The sequence below is a fragment of the Oryzias latipes genome, chromosome 6, assembly GCF_002234675.1.
Source record: "Oryzias latipes chromosome 6, ASM223467v1".
NCBI classification, from domain to species: Eukaryota; Metazoa; Chordata; class Actinopteri; order Beloniformes; family Adrianichthyidae; genus Oryzias; species Oryzias latipes.
Window position 1 is genome coordinate 15439945 of NC_019864.2, and position 17586 is coordinate 15457530.

Consider the following 17586-nt stretch of genomic DNA (forward strand, 5'->3'; position numbering starts at 1 on the left):
AACAGCTGTTTTGGTTCAAAGGATGGTCCATTTAAAGATTGAGGGTGGATACTTTTTTCCTACTTACTGGGCAAACTCGGTGCAGTCAGTGCTTTCCAACATATGCTCTGTCTCCATCTGCTGGAAAGAAATGGAGAAGTGAGCAGGATTTGGGCTGCAGGCTCACAGATGCATAAAGGAGACAACCAAAATAGCTCAGTGAAGCCACAACTGATCATTGTTCCAAAATGTATTTTTTCTTTAGAGATGGCAGACATATGAGAAAAAATGAAGGCTTTGCGGATGCGCTCGCTTGTCAGATTTCCACGTATTGTTGAATTTCTTCCCCACCGACACTGACAGCAACAACCAGGAGTGGAGTCCCGCTGTCCTGTGGATTTATTTATCCGGGCGCCGAGGCGAGAAATACGCATGGAACATGGCCGCTATGAGGACTTTAACCGTGGCAGGTCTGTTTTTGGCTTTTTTCGCGTTGGGCTTGATCGCCGTGGCGATCAGCACCGACAACTGGTACGAGACGGACGCCAGGCGGCACCGGGAGCGTTGCAAGAATTATTCCAACAAAAGGAACGACCCGGGCTACATTTACATCTCTAACCTGCCCCTTCGCATGCTGCCGAAGGAGGAGCACGTCGACAGGAAGGGCTCCGGGGTCCGAGGGGAGATGCTGCTGCGGGCAAAGAGGCACTTCTTGCCTCCTGCCCCGGCCATGGAGTCGCTCTGCAGTCGGCATTTCAACTCCACCATCACGGGACTGTGGAGAAAGTGCCACCGAGAGGGCTTCGACCTGGAGACGGAGGACTTGATTTTCAAAGGTTTTGCTCGCCGTGTTTATTCCTTATTATTATTTTTTGTGCACGTGCATGTTTGCGTGTTCTGTGTTGATGGATACTTTGTGTACAAATGCGCTATCCAAGGTGCTGATGCTGCGCACAAGCCCCGAAGGCCTGCACCCAGCACAACGGAGTACAGTTACAACGCAATCGACGTGCTGTGCGTGTGCATGTTATGTGTGCGTGTTTTCCACTGCACAAAAGGCCAGGCTGTGGAAACAGAAACATCGAGATGTCTGTAGTCTACAAAGGTGTGGGTGGATGGATGGGTGGGTGTTTTTTTGTGTGGAGGGGGTGGGGACAGTTCTGTGGTATCCTTCTCATCCCTGTGCTGATACCAGACATCCTCTTGTTTACATCCACAGGATTGGTTCCGCGCTGCACACCAATAAAATACTACTACTCATCATCAGCGCTCCCCAGACATCTGCCAATCAATCTGATCAACACCATCAGGCAGGATGAGTGGCACGCGCTCCGTGAGTTCCCAACATGTTTTTTTTCCCCCTGATAAATGAAATAAATGTGGCCACAAATCCGTGTTGGTGCTGTGATCTTTGCAGACCTCCAGCGGATGACTGCCAGCTTCATTGGCATGGCGGTATCCATCATCCTGTTTGGGTGGATTATAGGCGTGTTGGGCTGCTGTCAAGAGCATGATCTGATGCAGTATGTGGCTGGACTCCTCTTCCTCATGGGAGGTAGGTGACACTTTAGTAAAGACGGTTGCTCTGAGTCTCCACAGAGGGGCAGTATGGAGGAGATGAAATTGGGTTGCTCAGGCCTGACCTGTGTGTTTTTTCCCCTTGCACTCCATTAGGGACCTGCTGCATCATCTCCCTCTGCACATGTGTGGCCAGGATCAACTTTGAATTGTCCCGCAATCCTCGCTACATGTTTGGAATACCAGAGGACATCAGTCATGGGTATGGCTGGTCCATGTTTTGTGCGTGGGGCGGACTGGGCCTGACATTGCTGGCCGGCTTCCTGTGCACATTGGCTCCTTCCCTATACCCTCCCCAGACACCCATAGTGCACAAACCAAGGCAGGAGAACGGCTGTGTGTGATAGGACACATTAACCAGACGCCTTGCCTCATCCTGAAACAGTGATGGGCCCTGTTCTGGAGACATTTTATTCCAGGGTCTTGGACGTGAAAACGCCTACTTTCACACGCGGAGAAAGCACAGGACAGCTCCCACTCACATGAACATGGGGGATTATTTGACTTAATTTTGGTCCCTTTGGTGCTTTGTGCATCTTTAAGAATGAACAGAGTGTCATTGCTTGAGATCCAGAAGGAGGACACAACAATTTCTTCCTGTAGAATTGGCTGGTTCAGGAAGAAAAAAAACACAAACAGCGGATAAATAGCACAACTTTGAAATAAACTTTACTGAAGATAGAAAATATGGATGTGTATCATCACCTTTCAAAGGGCAACTGTGTATCATTATTTAAAGCAAAGTATGTAAATGTAATTTTTGAGTTCTATGTATGCACATGCATTGTGTCTAAATATGAGCATTGAGAACCAAAATGTACTTGAAAAAATGTTTTCTTGTTCTTGAGAATCCCATCAACATGTGTATGAAGAATAAAACAGCCATGCAACTGAAGTTTTTACAAGTGAGACGCTCACAGACATTCAACGTTTTGTGGAGTCCGGATTTTTACAGCCATCTAAAACGGGCTGAAGACGTGCTACTTCAAAGAGAGCGGTCTGCAGGCATGTTTTATGCAACCATGTCTAAGCTCTTAAGAGGGCAAACATCAGTGGCCAGAAACAAACAGAAATGTATCAAATTTAAATACTTAAAAAAATAAATAACTGATGTACTTCTGCAGTCAATCGAAATGCAAAAAAGTCTCATTTTAAACACACGAAAAGCAGAACAACAACACAAATCTGAAATCCTCAGCATTTGTACATAATAAAACATAGACGAAGCGGATTCAATAAAGTTTTTTCCCTTTCTTTTCTTGTCATCGGGAAAAAAAATTACAGGAATTGAAATACAAAGAAAAGCAATCAAAGAATTTACTTGATGGACACACTAATTTTCTGGCAGAGTTTAATTTATAACATGTCTGCTGTATCCTCAGTTCTTGATTTAGAAAAACAATTCCAGTACACTAAATTAAATTGGGCAGCACATTTTTAGACAACTTGAAAAGTTTTCACTTTAATGATTTACGTATAAATGAAAAAAATAAATTATTTCTTTGAGCACAATGAATGAAAGTCTCATGTTGTCACGTGTGTATATATATGTTTTTATGCAAGAAATTGAAGTCTAGTGGTATAGTACCATCTGGTCATACTTGAGTTATGTGTTGAATGAGAAAAATTGCTTCATACTAATTAGTATGTCAGTTCACTTTATTAAAATGTCAATTAATATCACAGATAGTTTAACTACTGCACAGACTTAGTCAGAATTTGAGCTGAAAGGTGGCTAAATGTCACGCCTGGTAGGCACAGTGTGCATAATAACGCTCACCATGAAGTGATAACAGTAGACTACTGCTGCAAATACAACCAAAAACACTTACTAAGATCATTTGTATATGATGCATTGCCAGTAGAATCCCTCAGTGTTAAATCATTTTTTATCAGGGTGGTAAAATATGAAGCATATCAACATATCAAACAAGTAAAACTTCAAACATTTTAGATCTTTTTTAGAAAAAAAATCCAACAGAAATGACCAACATTTGCTGCTGTTCTCAGTTCTATTTTGTTGTGTTCTTCTTTAAATTGTGGGCAAAGGATCAAAAATACTCAATACTCAGATAGACAAAAAATTTGTTATCCAAATATTTACTCAAGTATTTGTAAGAAAGAAACTAGCAAACAAAAGAACTACGGTAAATTACTAAAAACGCCAAAAATCCGAGAATCAGGCAAACAAACCAGTATTTTCAGATATTGAAATGTAATTTCAAATGACTTGAACAAAAAGGAAATTCTTGTTTACACTCATTTTGGAAACAATAATGTGTCAAAATAAAATAGAGATGTAAAATACTGGATTTTTTATCTAAAAGTTTCAAGCACATATCCTCCTAAAGTGGGCAGCCATGGTGCAGCAGTATAAGGCAGTCGACCAATCATTGTAACATTGCAGGTTCGATTCCCGCCTTGCACACCCATGTGTCAAAGTGTCCTTAGGCAAGACACTTAACCCAACCTTGCCTCTGGTGGCAGGTTGGCACCAGTGTTCGGCAGCAGAGCCACCACCAGTGTGTGAATATATGTGTGTGACTGGGTGAATTGGTCGGTGACTGTAAAGCACTTTGGGCCTTGTAGGTAGAAAAGCACTATATAAGTATATACCATTTAAAGTGACAATGTATGTCAGGACACCTTTTTAGGACTTGGTTCAAAACTTAATGGAGATATTAAATCATATATACTTTTCTTGAAGGGACGCTGCTTTGTTTATTATTGGTTTCTAGTTAAAGCTGAATTTGTGGTCTCAGAGGCAAAAATCTTAAAATTGGCCAAAGTTAGCTTAGTTACAGTACCTGGCTTACATGAAAAACAATGGATACTTCAAATATTCTGACTGACCTCTTGAAGCAGACTTTTTAATTAATCAATAATAAAGAAATAATAAAAGCAGAATGTATTAATTGATTCATAAATTCTTATTGCTCACTCAGCCTCAACATTTTGTCTGTCTGCTTTTAAAAAAAAAATTTTCATGACGTCTCCAGATATTCATCAAAAGACAGATTTTTGCGACCATATTTCATTTTATCCATCAAAAAGTATTTACAAGAATGGTTGTCATCAAAATTTCCTGTGTTTTTAATAGAATACTTTTAGAAAAGTGTATGAGGGCTTGTTGGAATTTGAATAATTTACTCCACCAATGCACATTTATAATTATGCAGCCTCCTTCTCTCTAACAGTAACCCTACAGACGTGCTGTTTGGGGACTTTTAACTCTGTTCTGAGGGTCAGAGCAGCCTCAAGTCAACGTTAACCTACATTCCTGACCTTTTATTGTTTACCCTCAAAATGAGGAGAACAGACTTCGCAAATGTGTGGTTAGTGCTCAGGATTCTGGAGCCAGATGTGAATAATCAGCATAAAAATCAACATATTTCTGATTTCTGAATAGATATTGGGGAAAAAAATGAGTGGAGGAGTGAGGAACCGTGCGACCCGCTCAGCTTTTACTTTCACTGCGGAAACTTTCAGCAGATCTTTTAATTAAATCTTGTGAGCCCTGTGCAGTGCCCCTGGAAAGTAAGAGCAGCACAGACATATAGGGTTTCCTTGCACACAGAGCTCCTGCAGCGTTGGGTTTTTTGACGTGCCTGGTCTGTCCTATGAGCTACAGAGAGCTGCTTTAAAAGGGTGGGGGGTCCTCCAGGGGAAGCTGGACTGTGAGGAAAACCAGACAGAGGAAATCACACCCAGTTGTGCCCGTAGAAACCCATCTGGCTCCCTCAAATTTGCAAACACTTTATCTCTCTTAAGAAAAAAACAAGCGTGTGTTGCTGCTACTTTGTGTTTTTTCTTTTTCTTTTTTTGGACATAAACTGAGAAAACTTGGGTAGGCATTGAGAAACAACGCTTCAGGGCAGAGCAAATGAAAACATTTTTTGTTCATAAAGGGTTGGCCTATAACTAAAAGGCAGACAAGAAACACTTGGATAAAGAACAAAGCAAGGTGTTTATGCTGCAATAATGAGTCAATCAGATCCAGCTTTGCAGGCTGTGACAGATAAAGATAATGGTGACAGTGGCTGCCTTTGAACAAACAGATGTCTTCCAGATGGCAGTAGAAGGTAGAGAGACATGCTGCAGATGCCCACATGTCTCAGCTGAGGGCCAACTCTACATGACCTGTGGGAACAAATGCATTTGGAACGATAATGTTTCATCCGTTTGACAGAAAAGGGAAAATTTGTGAAGCATATTTATTTGGTGAGCTGTTAACAGCGTAATCACAACATACAGAATGAATGTTTTCTGGACGCCAGCCAAAAAAAAAACACTTAAAAACATTAAAAAATCAATCCCTTTTTGGTTATTTTTTTTTAGTCTTTTGGAGCAGACCTGTTTGAAGACATAATTTATGCTTATATTGCTTTTAACCCTCTGACTTGGAAGGCGGTGCTGATAGTTTGCCGGAGTTCCCTTCAGTCAGCTCCAAGGTTTGGGAGCCAGCAAAGATCAAAATATTTAAAAATAATAATATAAACTTAGATATTTATGAACATTCCAGTTTCTAATGAGCTGGAGGGTCCTCTGGCACATCCTTCTAGGAGTCCACAGTTAGGAACTCTGTCTTCAGGCGGCTCAGCCTGGTTCCATGGCTGCGGATGATGAGGGACAGCAGCTCGTGTCTGTCTCGGAGTCCCAGGGAGATGTCGGTGGTTTCTCTCAGCGCGCCTCTGATGTCGCTCACTTGTTGCACCACGTATCCGTTCAACTGCTGCTCCTCTCTCAGCTCCGTCTCCTGGCTCTGCTTGAACTTCACCTCCAGCTCTAGCAGAGACTTGTCCACGCTGGAGAAGGCCTCGCTGATCTGGGAGATCTCCCGCTGGAGGAACTTCCCGTAGCTGTCCTCTCCGTCCAGGTCGTGCGCCACGGTGCGCCCGATGCTCTCCAGCAGCCGCGCCGCGTCCTCCGCCTGCAGTTTGCTGATGACGAAGTCGTCCCGCACCGCGGCGTCGCTCCCCTCCTCCGCGTGCCCGCACGGATAAACGTCTGAGAATTTAAACAACATCTGGCACTGCTCCGGATCCACCGTCTCTTCATAATCTCCGTCCGGGACAAAGAAGTGATGGAACGTGCCGTTGGAGATCTCCGGCTGCAGGGGCCCGGTGTACACCGCTGAGCCAAACGGCATGAGTGTGATGAGCAGCAGTAGAATGGGAACCATCATGCACCCCCTCACCCTCTTTGGTGAGCTGCATCTGATCTGGACTGACCGCCGGATACAGCGTGGAGTTTTCATTCTGACTCAGGTTACAGAGCCCTACGTCACCTAAAAGGCACAGATTAGGGGCCCCGTGGCCCCTGCTGATGTAAACTCAAGATGCTGTGTTTTATTCAAATCATTTATATTTGTGCATAAGTTGTTTCTGAGATCACAATTTATGCAAAAATACTTTACTAGAACCACATTTCCAACTCTACCTGTTTGTGTAAAAGTGGTTCCCATGTCTAATCTTACTTATTTGGCTAATAATCAGTTATGTAGTGTATTTTTTTTTTTTTTGCTGTTCATATGGAAATATGTTTGTCTCCTTTTTTTTGGCATACTTTTTAGTGTGTTGCTCACATGAGCATTTTGAGTTCAGCCCTAAAAAAAAGTCAGTATTTAATGTGCTGCTGTTTGAGCCTGGGGTTCATTTTTGTTGGAAACATTGCTGGAAGGTTAAACAAGGATAAAGTCATTCTAATACTATATTGAAATGTGGCAGCAGGAAAAAATTCTGACCATCAGGACTGATATGAAGGTGTCCTGGAGTATTTGGTGTTGTTGTAAGAAACAAGTTTTGGGGCTGTTTTTGCTATTTCTTACATGCCATCAAGCTTTAAAAGTGAGTTTAGAGGCCCATCAGACAGTGTTTATGTTCTCCAGCTCTGAAAGCGAGCCTGTAAAATTGTTTCAGTGATGGACAAGTCTGGACAAAACTCATCTGATGGAATGTAGATCTAAAAAACATTTATTTTCCTTGTTGGTGGTTGTGTGTATCTGTTCTATGTCCAATAGAATGAAGTGTTTGCCTAAAAATTTGCTCTTTATCAGTGTTTTCTTTTTTTAATTTGTTTATTGATACTTGACGCAGCAACTTGATGCTTTGAAAAGCTTGGTGAAAAGTTGAAAAACATTCATTTAAATTAAAGTTTATTTATGTCACACTAAAAATGCATAAAAATACAAAATTTTAAATTCAATTCAAAGGGAAGCTAATTAAAACCTGGTTATGAAGACTGATATAAAGTAATGCCATGAGTTTGCTGGTTCTAAACTGTTGCACTTCCCCAAAGGGTGGTCTCGAGCTGTCGTCATGGGAGCAATCAGAAGAAGACCTGGAGTGACACAGGACAGACCATGTTCTCTTTTTAATCCATCAATTCATAGACCATACACTGTCTGGAGCTGCAGACACACAGTCATGTTTTTGTAATCATCCAACACAGATGGGTAAGGGAAAGAACAGAAATATATAAAATATATATAATTTGGAAAAAAGCATTTTTATTAAACCTAAAGGAATATTTAAATTAAGAAAAATGAGAGACAATATTCTATCCACAAGAGCTGCTGACCTGTTACTGACCTCTGCTGAGATCAAGAAGCAAATCAGAGCAGCGGGATGAAACCAGGGCTTATAGGCTTTGTCAGTGAAACGTCTGCATTCCAGAGAAGGATAACAAAGAAAAAACAAGGAAACCAAGCACATTTCAACATTTTTAATGTAACTTCAAGAAAACAATTATAAAATCTAAGCAGAAATATTCTTAATATAAAGAAGCTAAACCAAAGCACCTTAAAAATAAGAAAAAGGAGTTGCTACTCAATATTTTCTTTGGCTCCATCAGTTCCTCAGTAATCTTATGCACTTTGGAAGTTAAGTGCATCTGTCTGCTGTTTGATGCTGAGCAAGCATTGTACAGCAGTTGAACTTAAACAGCAAATCTGCAGGCAACGAAGCAAAAACAATTAGGAAAATACTAAAAGGGCTCTGCAGGGTTGCGAAAAAACTGCAGACAGTGGTGAAAAGTTCACACACAGCCATCTTGTTTGATATATTGTTAACATGAAATGTTTATTATCCCAGTCCGGAAAAGTATTTCCCTCCACATAATAAACATGTCTAAAAATATTTTTTACAGATGATTTATTTCTGAGGGGTGTGAGCCTTGATGTGCGGTTCTTTCTGCTGGATGGTGGTCATGTAAACACATAAAACTTTGTTTAGCACTTGCATACTTGTAGGACTGATACCCATACAAAAGTTTTATTTCTGGGGTCTTTGGGGTTTTTAGTAACAAAGCTAAAGGAAACTTTGTCATGGGATATTAGTAAGCGTTAAAAACAGAATTGTAGATGTACTGCAGAAAACCAGAAAGTCAGCAAATTTGTTTTCCTACCAACTCGCTTTTAAAATCCATCTCGGAAAAGTAATGTTCATTGTTGTTACACCTCTGAATAGTGTTGAATGAATAACACAAGCACTGATAGCTGAAGGCCATTCTACATTCAGACTCTCTCTGCTCTGTCTTGAAAAAACACACCTGAATAAATAGTGTTTGTCAGCATAAACACTAATAGAGCACGCTGGCCGGGCAGAACAAGGCACTGCAGGGTGAAACCGCCTGATGTTAGCAACAAATACAACTTAGTGGAGCTGCAAGGGATGTTCTTGTTGATCTCAACGTTTCTGCCATGTTTGTGTTGGAGAGATGCCTTTCAGATGGAAATGGCTTTCTTCACAGGGCCGATCAAAATGAGCTGGAAGTCAACGGCCTGCAGGCTGAGGGGGAGGCTGCCGAGACATGGAACTAGCTCACACTCTCAGTGAATTTTAATGACTTCATGCTTAAGTCAAAATACCACATGCAGTATCTTTTTTCATTTGAGGAATACCACACTCACCAGGATTTGTTACCTTTTAACACAGAAAATTTGACACGTAAAGTGACTTGCTACTTTGTGACCAAAGATGTTTCTGTCTTTCACTTTAAACAAAGTTATTCAAAATATTATATTTAACATGGCACTTAAATTCTTATTATTTTCTGCTATTCATTTCATCATCTGTACATAAGTTGTCTGTCCTACCATGTATTCAGGCCACTAAAACCTTTCAGAAGTATGTTTTTCCTTCTTCATTTTTACAGCTTTGCCTTCCAAACAAACATGACTCACAGCTGATCATATTTTCATAGCCCACACTCTCACCAGCTGTTCACAGAGAAGAGCCTCAACAATCACAGGACCTTAAGGTCATGTATAAATATTCCAAACTGTACCCTGGATTCTTTTTTCTCATGATACCTCAAACAGACTAATTATGTGGAGCTGCTCTGATGAAAGCTAACATTCAACTTCAACCTCAACCTGGAAGCTCTTTTCCGCCATAATTTGCAACCGTTACTGCGATTTCCATCCATGCAAGTCATACAAGAAGCTGCTTTGTGTTTGTTAATCATCTCTAGACAAAATCAGATGTAGACACGTCTTTGTTGTTACATTTCTTTTCCTTGGTTTGCTCACTCTGGACTGTAATCTCTATCAAAAACCTGCATCAGCGGATCTGACAAATCTGCTTTTTGATCCCAACAAAGAGGGTAAAAAACAGGAGCAATAAAAATGGCACAAAACACATTTAAAATTATAGCAACAAAGATACAAATGATACAACAGAGGCAACATGCAACATTAAAGAGGCTTAAAGATGTAGTGATGAACATATGTATGTTTTTTAGGGAAGTAACAAGGAAAATGGGGAAGCAGTCGACATGATCTGCAAGGGAGTTTTTGGTGCAGCTTTTTCCACTCCGCGAAAAGGTCACAGGTCAAGTATGTAATCAGGGAGTCTCTGTCTCTCTAGCTAAGGCACCAGATGAGGCATTAAACACTGGAGTCTTTTGGGAGAAATATTTTTCAGAACTGCGCGTGGGGATGAAAAACAGCAGCAACATTTACTTTTATTTTCTGTTAAAAAAAAAGCCTTCTTAGTAACAAACCCAATACTCTGCAAAAGTTGACGTGTGAAAAGAGCACAGACTGTCATGGTGCCTCTGTCAGACTCCTCCCCCTCCAGCTTGGCTCCACTCTGCTCCTGATTATTCTCCAGCTGCCGTTACTCAACTCATCAACCTCTGCTGCTTAAAAGGAGACCCAACGCCAATAATCAGCGCCAGATCGTTGCCCATTATGGTGACTAGCCTGGTCTCGTCTAGCTCTAGTACATCTGGTTGAATTTCTAGTTCTAGCACTTAATCTTGTTTCCTTGTCCCAGGAATCCTGTCCAAGAGTGACGTCAGCACAGTCTCCAGCCTGCTGTCAGGAAGGATCAGAGAACTGCCGCGTCCGCACCTCCAGCCGTGCCACAGACTATCCATCTGGATCACCTCTCACCAACCCTCTTTGCCAGCCTCAAAGAAAATAATAAACCCTTCTTACCTGCCACGTCCCGGACCTCTTTCTGGGTTCCAGCATCTGGGTTCGCCCTGCCTTGAAATCATGACAGAACGATCTGGCCAAACCCCGGACCCAGCTGACCCGGAGGGACTCCGCTACGCGGTCAGCCAGCAAGGTATCGCGTTAGGGCGTCAAGCCGACGCCCTCTCTCAAGTTGCGTCCGCCCAGCAGGAACTGTTTCAGCGCCTGGATAGTTTAACGCAGACTTTAATGGATTTATCTGGTCGGGTAGCTAGCCCCGCTGCTACGGCTACACTTCCGGCTCCTAGTAACGCCGTCACTTCCGTTTCCTCTCCAAGTCCGGAAAACTTCCGGTTGCAACCTGAGCCATTCTTCGGCAACGTAGAGGCATGTGGTGGCTTCCTACTCCAGTGTCGTTTGTTATTCCAACAAGCTCCTAGTTATTATCAGTCCGACCTTAGCAAAATAACCTTGGTTGTTAATTCTCTTCGCAACAAAGCCTTACAGTGGGCTCAGGCGTTCTTAGCAGTCAACCCTACTTCTCACCTCTCTTTTGAACATTTCATACGGGAGTTTCAGCTGGTTTTTGATCATCCCAAAAAGCAGGAAGAGGCCACACGTAAGCTGCTAACCCTGAAACAACGTAACCGGTCCGTCAGCGACCATGTCATAGATTTCAGGATCCTGGCAGTGGAGGCAGGATGGACCGATCCCGCGTTACGAGGAGTGTTCTATCAATCCCTGAATGATGACATAAAGGACCATCTATGTACGCAACCGGAGACGCACTCGTTTGAGGATCTGGTCACCGCTGCCCTGCGCTCAGACACCCGCCTAAAAGAGAGACGTCATGAACGGACTTCAAATCCCCGCAAAAGTCCCGTGCGTTCAGCCCAAGGTAATGCGCCGCACTCTTCACCTGCTCACACGTCTGAACATTCCAGCAGTCCTCCTGAGGAACCCATGCAGATCGGGCACTCCAAGCTCTCTTCCGAGGAGCGGCAGAGACGTCGAGCTGAAGGTGCGTGCTTCTATTGCGGTAAAACTGGACATCTTATCAATAAGTGTGCAGCACGTTTAAACTTCGCAGCCCCCCGCTAGACGACAGGCCGCGGGCGGGTGATAGATCCCCTGTTTCCAAGCACTTCCTCTATGTTCCTGTCAAGTTATGTCATGCATCCAAGATTGTTGAGTCCCAGGCCCTCATTGACTCTGGAGCTGAACAGAGTCTCATAGACCAAAGCCTTGTTTCTCGGCTGTCTCTGCCCACAGAAGAACTTCAAGTCCCGGTCAAAACCGCTGGTTTGGGTGGTCAGCATCTGTCTATCATCACTCACCGTACCAAACCCGTACTTCTCGTCACCTCCGGCAACCATCGTGAGTCCATCCAGTTTTTTGTTACCCACTCCCCTCAGAACCCAGTCGTATTGGGGTTTTCGTGGTTACAACGTCATAATCCTCAGTTTGATTGGAGTAATCACCGGCTTACTGATTGGAGCAAATTCTGCCTCGCTAACTGTATGCTCTCTGCCATTCCTTCAGTGGACGTCACCCCGGTGATTACTTCTGAGCAGATTGATCTTTCTAACGTCCCTGAATGTTACCACGATTTACGCACTGTCTTTAGCAAATCCAAAGCCAGTTCGCTTCCCCCCCACAGGCCGTATGACTGTACCATCAACTTACTGGAAGGCGCCCCCCTTCCTAAGGGTCGACTATTTAATCTTTCCGGGCCCGAAAAGGCCGCCATGGAAAGTTACATACAGGAGGCCCTCACCTCTGGTCACATTCGTCCCTCATCTTCCCCCGTCGGTGCCGGGTTTTTTTTCGTACAGAAAAAAGACAAATCTCTCAGGCCCTGTATCGACTATCGTGAACTTAATCAAATAACCATCAAAGACAAGTACTCTCTCCCTCTCATTAGTTCCGTTTTCGACTCCATCCAGGAGGCCCGCATCTTTTCCAAACTTGACTTGCGTAACGCTTATCATCTGGTCCGGATTAAGGAGGGGGACGAATGGAAAACCGCGTTTAGTACTCCCCTGGGTCATTTTGAGTATCTTGTCATGCCCTTCGGCCTTACTAACGCCCCCGCAGTTTTTCAGCGTCTTGTCAATGACGTTCTCCGCGACTTTATCAACCGTTTCGTGTTTGTCTATCTCGATGACATTCTCATCTACTCCAAAGACCCCAGTCAACACCCAGCTCATGTTCGTCAGGTTCTGCAAAGGCTCTTAGAGAATCAGCTATTCGTCAAGGCCGAGAAATGCCAGTTCCACTCATCCGTCATTCCATTTTTAGGGTATATTTTCGAGGCAGGCGGTATCCGTCCAGATCCAGCTAAGATTGAAGCAGTTTCCCAGTGGGAACCCCCCACCACACGCAGAAAACTACAGCAATTTCTCGGATTCGCAAACTTTTACCGTCGTTTCATTAGGAATTATAGTAGTATCGCCGCTCCACTCACCCAGCTCACATCTACCACCAGATCTTTTCAATGGAACACCATGGCCCAGCATGCTTTTGACACCCTCAAGAAACTTTTTGTGTCTGCTCCCATTCTAATACAACCTGATCCTACCAGGCAGTTTGTGGTAGAGGTCGACGCTTCGGACACTGGGGTTGGGGCGGTCCTGTCCCAGCGGGAGGAGAAAACCGGGAAGCTCAAACCCTGTGCTTTTTATTCTAAGAAACTCACCCCCACAGAAAGAAATTACGACGTGGGAAACCGAGAACTACTCGCTATCAAACTTGCTTTGGAGGAGTGGCGGCACTGGCTGGAGGGAGCGGCACAACCATTTATAGTCTGGACGGATCACAAGAATCTGGCATACCTCCGTACTGCTAAAAGATTAAACTCTCGTCAAGCCCGCTGGTGTTTGTTTTTTGACCGTTTTAATTTTTCCATTACCTACAGACCAGGCAGTCGCAACATAAAACCAGACGCCCTTTCCCGCAAATACAGCTCCTCCGACGATCCCGACTCCGCTACCAACATCATCCCCTCCACATACATAATTGGGGCACTCACCTGGGACATCGAGACTAAAGTCATTCAGGCTCAAGGTGAGGATACCGACCATCCTGATCCTCCTCCTGGTACCTTGTATGTGCCTCGATCTTTAAGGTCCGACACTATTACCTGGGCTCATGCGTCTCGCATCGCCTGTCATGGTGGTGTAGCCAGAACACTACATCTTCTCCGTCGACGCTTCTACTGGCCTTCCATGGCCAAGGACGTCAAAGAGTACGTGGCTGCCTGTCCGACCTGCGCCCGCTCAAAAACTTCCAACCGTCCTCCATCCGGTTTGCTCCATCCACTGTCCACTCCCAGCCGTCCTTGGTCCCACATAGCTGTCGACTTTGTCACTGGCCTTCCCGTCTCTCAGGGTAACACTGTAATCTTGACTGTCATTGATCGTTTCTCCAAGTTCGTGCATTTCATTCCCCTCCCTCAGTTGCCTACAGCCACAGAAACTGCTGACGCTCTGGTTCACAACGTGTTTCGCCATCACGGGCTGCCATTGGACATCGTCTCAGACCGCGGACCCCAGTTCGTGTCTCAGGTCTGGAAGGCCTTCTGCACAGCCTTGGGCGCCACCATCAGCCTTACTTCCGGATACCATCCCCAATCTAACGGGCAGGCTGAGCGTGTCAATCAGGAGCTCGAGGCCTCCCTGCGCTGCCTCGTTGACCGTAATTCTACGGACTGGTCAAGGTACTTAGTTTGGGCTGAATATGCGCATAATACTCACCCTTCCTCCGCCACAGGTCTGTCTCCGTTTGAGGCGGCCCTCGGGTACCCACCACCGCTGTTTCCCTCTCATGAACTAGACTTGGCAGTGCCCTCGGTTCAGGACCACCTCAAGAGATGCCAAGACATCTGGCATCTAACCAGGGCTGCTCTCCTCCGCACCAAGGAGAGCAACTGCCGGACAGCCAATCGTCGCAGGGTGGTGGGCCCTACCTACCAGCCAGGTCAGAGGGTCTGGTTGTCCTCACGGAACATACCCATTCATGCCACCTCTCGGAAGCTTGCTCCTCGTTTTATTGGTCCCTACACCATCGAGAAGGTCATCAGTCCCTCCTGTGTCCGGCTACGATTACCTGCGGCTCTCAAGATTCACCCTACGTTCCATGTGTCTCAGCTCAAGCCTGTTCAGGACAGCACGCTTTGCCCGCCTTCCGCGTCCCCACCGCCCGCCCGGCTCATTGATGGTGCGCCTGCCTATACGGTCAGCCGCATTCTGGACGTCCGACGCCGGGGTCGTGGCCACCAGTTTCTGGTGGATTGGGAGGGTTACGGTCCGGAGGAACGCTCTTGGGTCTCCCGTTCCCTCATCCTGGACCCTTCCCTGATCTCTGACTTCTATCGTGCCCACCCGGATCGGCGTCCGGGACCGCCTGGAGGCGGTCGTTGAGGGGGGGGTACTGTCATGGTGCCTCTGTCAGACTCCTCCCCCTCCAGCTTGGCTCCACTCTGCTCCTGATTATTCTCCAGCTGCCGTTACTCAACTCATCAACCTCTGCTGCTTAAAAGGAGACCCAACGCCAATAATCAGCGCCAGATCGTTGCCCATTATGGTGACTAGCCTGGTCTCGTCTAGCTCTAGTACATCTGGTTGAATTTCTAGTTCTAGCACTTAATCTTGTTTCCTTGTCCCAGGAATCCTGTCCAAGAGTGACGTCAGCACAGTCTCCAGCCTGCTGTCAGGAAGGATCAGAGAACTGCCGCGTCCGCACCTCCAGCCGTGCCACAGACTATCCATCTGGATCACCTCTCACCAACCCTCTTTGCCAGCCTCAAAGAAAATAATAAACCCTTCTTACCTGCCACGTCCCGGACCTCTTTCTGGGTTCCAGCATCTGGGTTCGCCCTGCCTTGAAATCATGACACAGACACCTAATAAGTGAACTGGAATAAATCTTTTTTTAACCCACATATTTAGCTGGAAAAGTATAAAGATAAAGAAATTCTTCTCCAAGTGGCATATATTTATTCATACACACCCTTACATTTTTTATTACCCCAGCATATATTTAAATAAACAAAAATGTTTCATGAAAAAAAACCAAAAAAAACAATCCTAAATATTTTCCCCTTAGATAGTAAGCACACTGATTCTGCTCATTAGAATTCTGCTGCTGCAGGACAGCTGGTTTCTTTTTCCCTTTAGTGTCAGTTCCGTCATCAATCAAACTATCTATAGCAGTTCAAGAGAGCTGCTTCTGAGTGTGGGAGATTTTCTCAGGTCACCTCATCTGTCTTCAGCAGCAGCTCTGCTCAAAGCCTCATTTCTTGTATGTGTGCAGAAAAACATTCACATGTTTGGATTCAAATGTGCATTTCTTGCATCCACAGAAAATTCTCTAAATTATAATAATAGGGGTGGTAAGAATGCCATCAGATTTTACACGTAGTACATTTATGGGTTTGTGATTGCACCATTGTAGTGACGGCTGTAATTTAGCATGTGTTAGTACATAACTTACCCCCAAGATTTAGTAAAAAGTGCAAGCTGAAATATTTGTGAGGCTGCCAGTCCATCAGAACATCTTGAGGAAAATTGTGCAAATCCAGAGAACAACTACAAATCCGTCCCTCTGCTTGTGTTATTAGTGTGTCCTTGTTGTGAGTTCTCTCTTAATGTGCATAATTTTTATGACTCCATTGTCCTCTAGTGGTCATTCTCTGCTGCCTGTCCTGTTTACACACCGGTTGGATTTACAACCTCCGAAGGCCCACAAATGATCTTCACCATAAATCCAGACAGCATCATTACGTCTGTTGCATTCACGGAGATGGAAGAGGCGGTTGAATTTACTGATATTCGAGGCTGTGGTTGAAATTCGGTCTGATGCGTAAAACTGCTGTGCTCAGAAAGTGAGCAATGCTCCTGTTGTTTTAGTGGAAGAGTGACACAAAGGCTTTACTGTACTGCTGCCCTGCAGAAAAAACCCACTAACGGGAGCCTGATGTGAGCCTCAGCTGGAACACAGATTTGTGTTTGGTTTCTTTCTTTATGTAGAAAGCAAATTTCTTTGATTTTTTTCAAAATCATTTCTCCAGACATACTTTTCCTACATGAGGCAAACTGAACAAAATGTAGCGTGAACAAAAAATAAATCAAATAATAGCACACTGCTGTGTTCATACAGAATTAATTGCCTGGATTTCCATTATGCTCCATCTACAGTACATCAATGTTTTGCCTCACACAGAGCTGTAACATTTCAAGATAAGAATGTGTCATCCGTCCTTCCTCTGATTCAACAATGAAATCCTTGTAGCTCGTCTGTTACGTAACATCTGGTAGTCGGACAAAGATCTCAGCGTGGGCGACTTTACAAAGGAAACTGTTAAAACACGAAATATCTGTCATCAGAACTGAAAGTAAGCCACAATATTGCTCGTTTCTTCTGGAATATTAAGATCTTGTAAAAAATGAAGACTGGTGTTTTGCTGAGGCGACATGCATGGAAAAGCAGCTGGGCAGGACTGTCGGATAAACTTCAATATTGTGCTCGGAAAGTATTGCGATGTCAAATAGTGGGCTCGTTATAGATACCTGATCTGCTTAACAGTATCTTTCATGAGCACCATTTAG

The 17586-nt window shown here is 44.4% G+C and overlaps 2 protein-coding genes across 2 annotated transcripts; one reads left to right on the forward strand and one right to left on the reverse strand.

Moving 5' to 3' along the window:
* The first annotated feature begins 53 nt into the window (after window positions 1–53).
* LOC101174099 (transmembrane protein 178B) lies at window positions 54–2685 on the forward strand. Its single transcript, XM_004069577.4, has 4 exons — window positions 54–815; window positions 1199–1312; window positions 1397–1534; window positions 1654–2685. Exons 1-4 carry the CDS (start codon window positions 419–421, stop codon window positions 1899–1901), a joined length of 897 nt encoding a protein of 298 aa, XP_004069625.1. The 5' UTR covers window positions 54–418; the 3' UTR covers window positions 1902–2685.
* Window positions 2686–5505: 2820 nt separating this feature from the next.
* On the reverse strand, window positions 5506–7059 carry LOC101174344 (fin bud initiation factor-like). The gene has a single exon (XM_004069578.4). The coding sequence runs from the start codon at window positions 6812–6814 to the stop codon at window positions 6116–6118; it is 699 nt and encodes a 232-aa protein (XP_004069626.1). The 5' UTR covers window positions 6815–7059; the 3' UTR covers window positions 5506–6115.
* Window positions 7060–17586: the final 10527 nt, after the last annotated feature.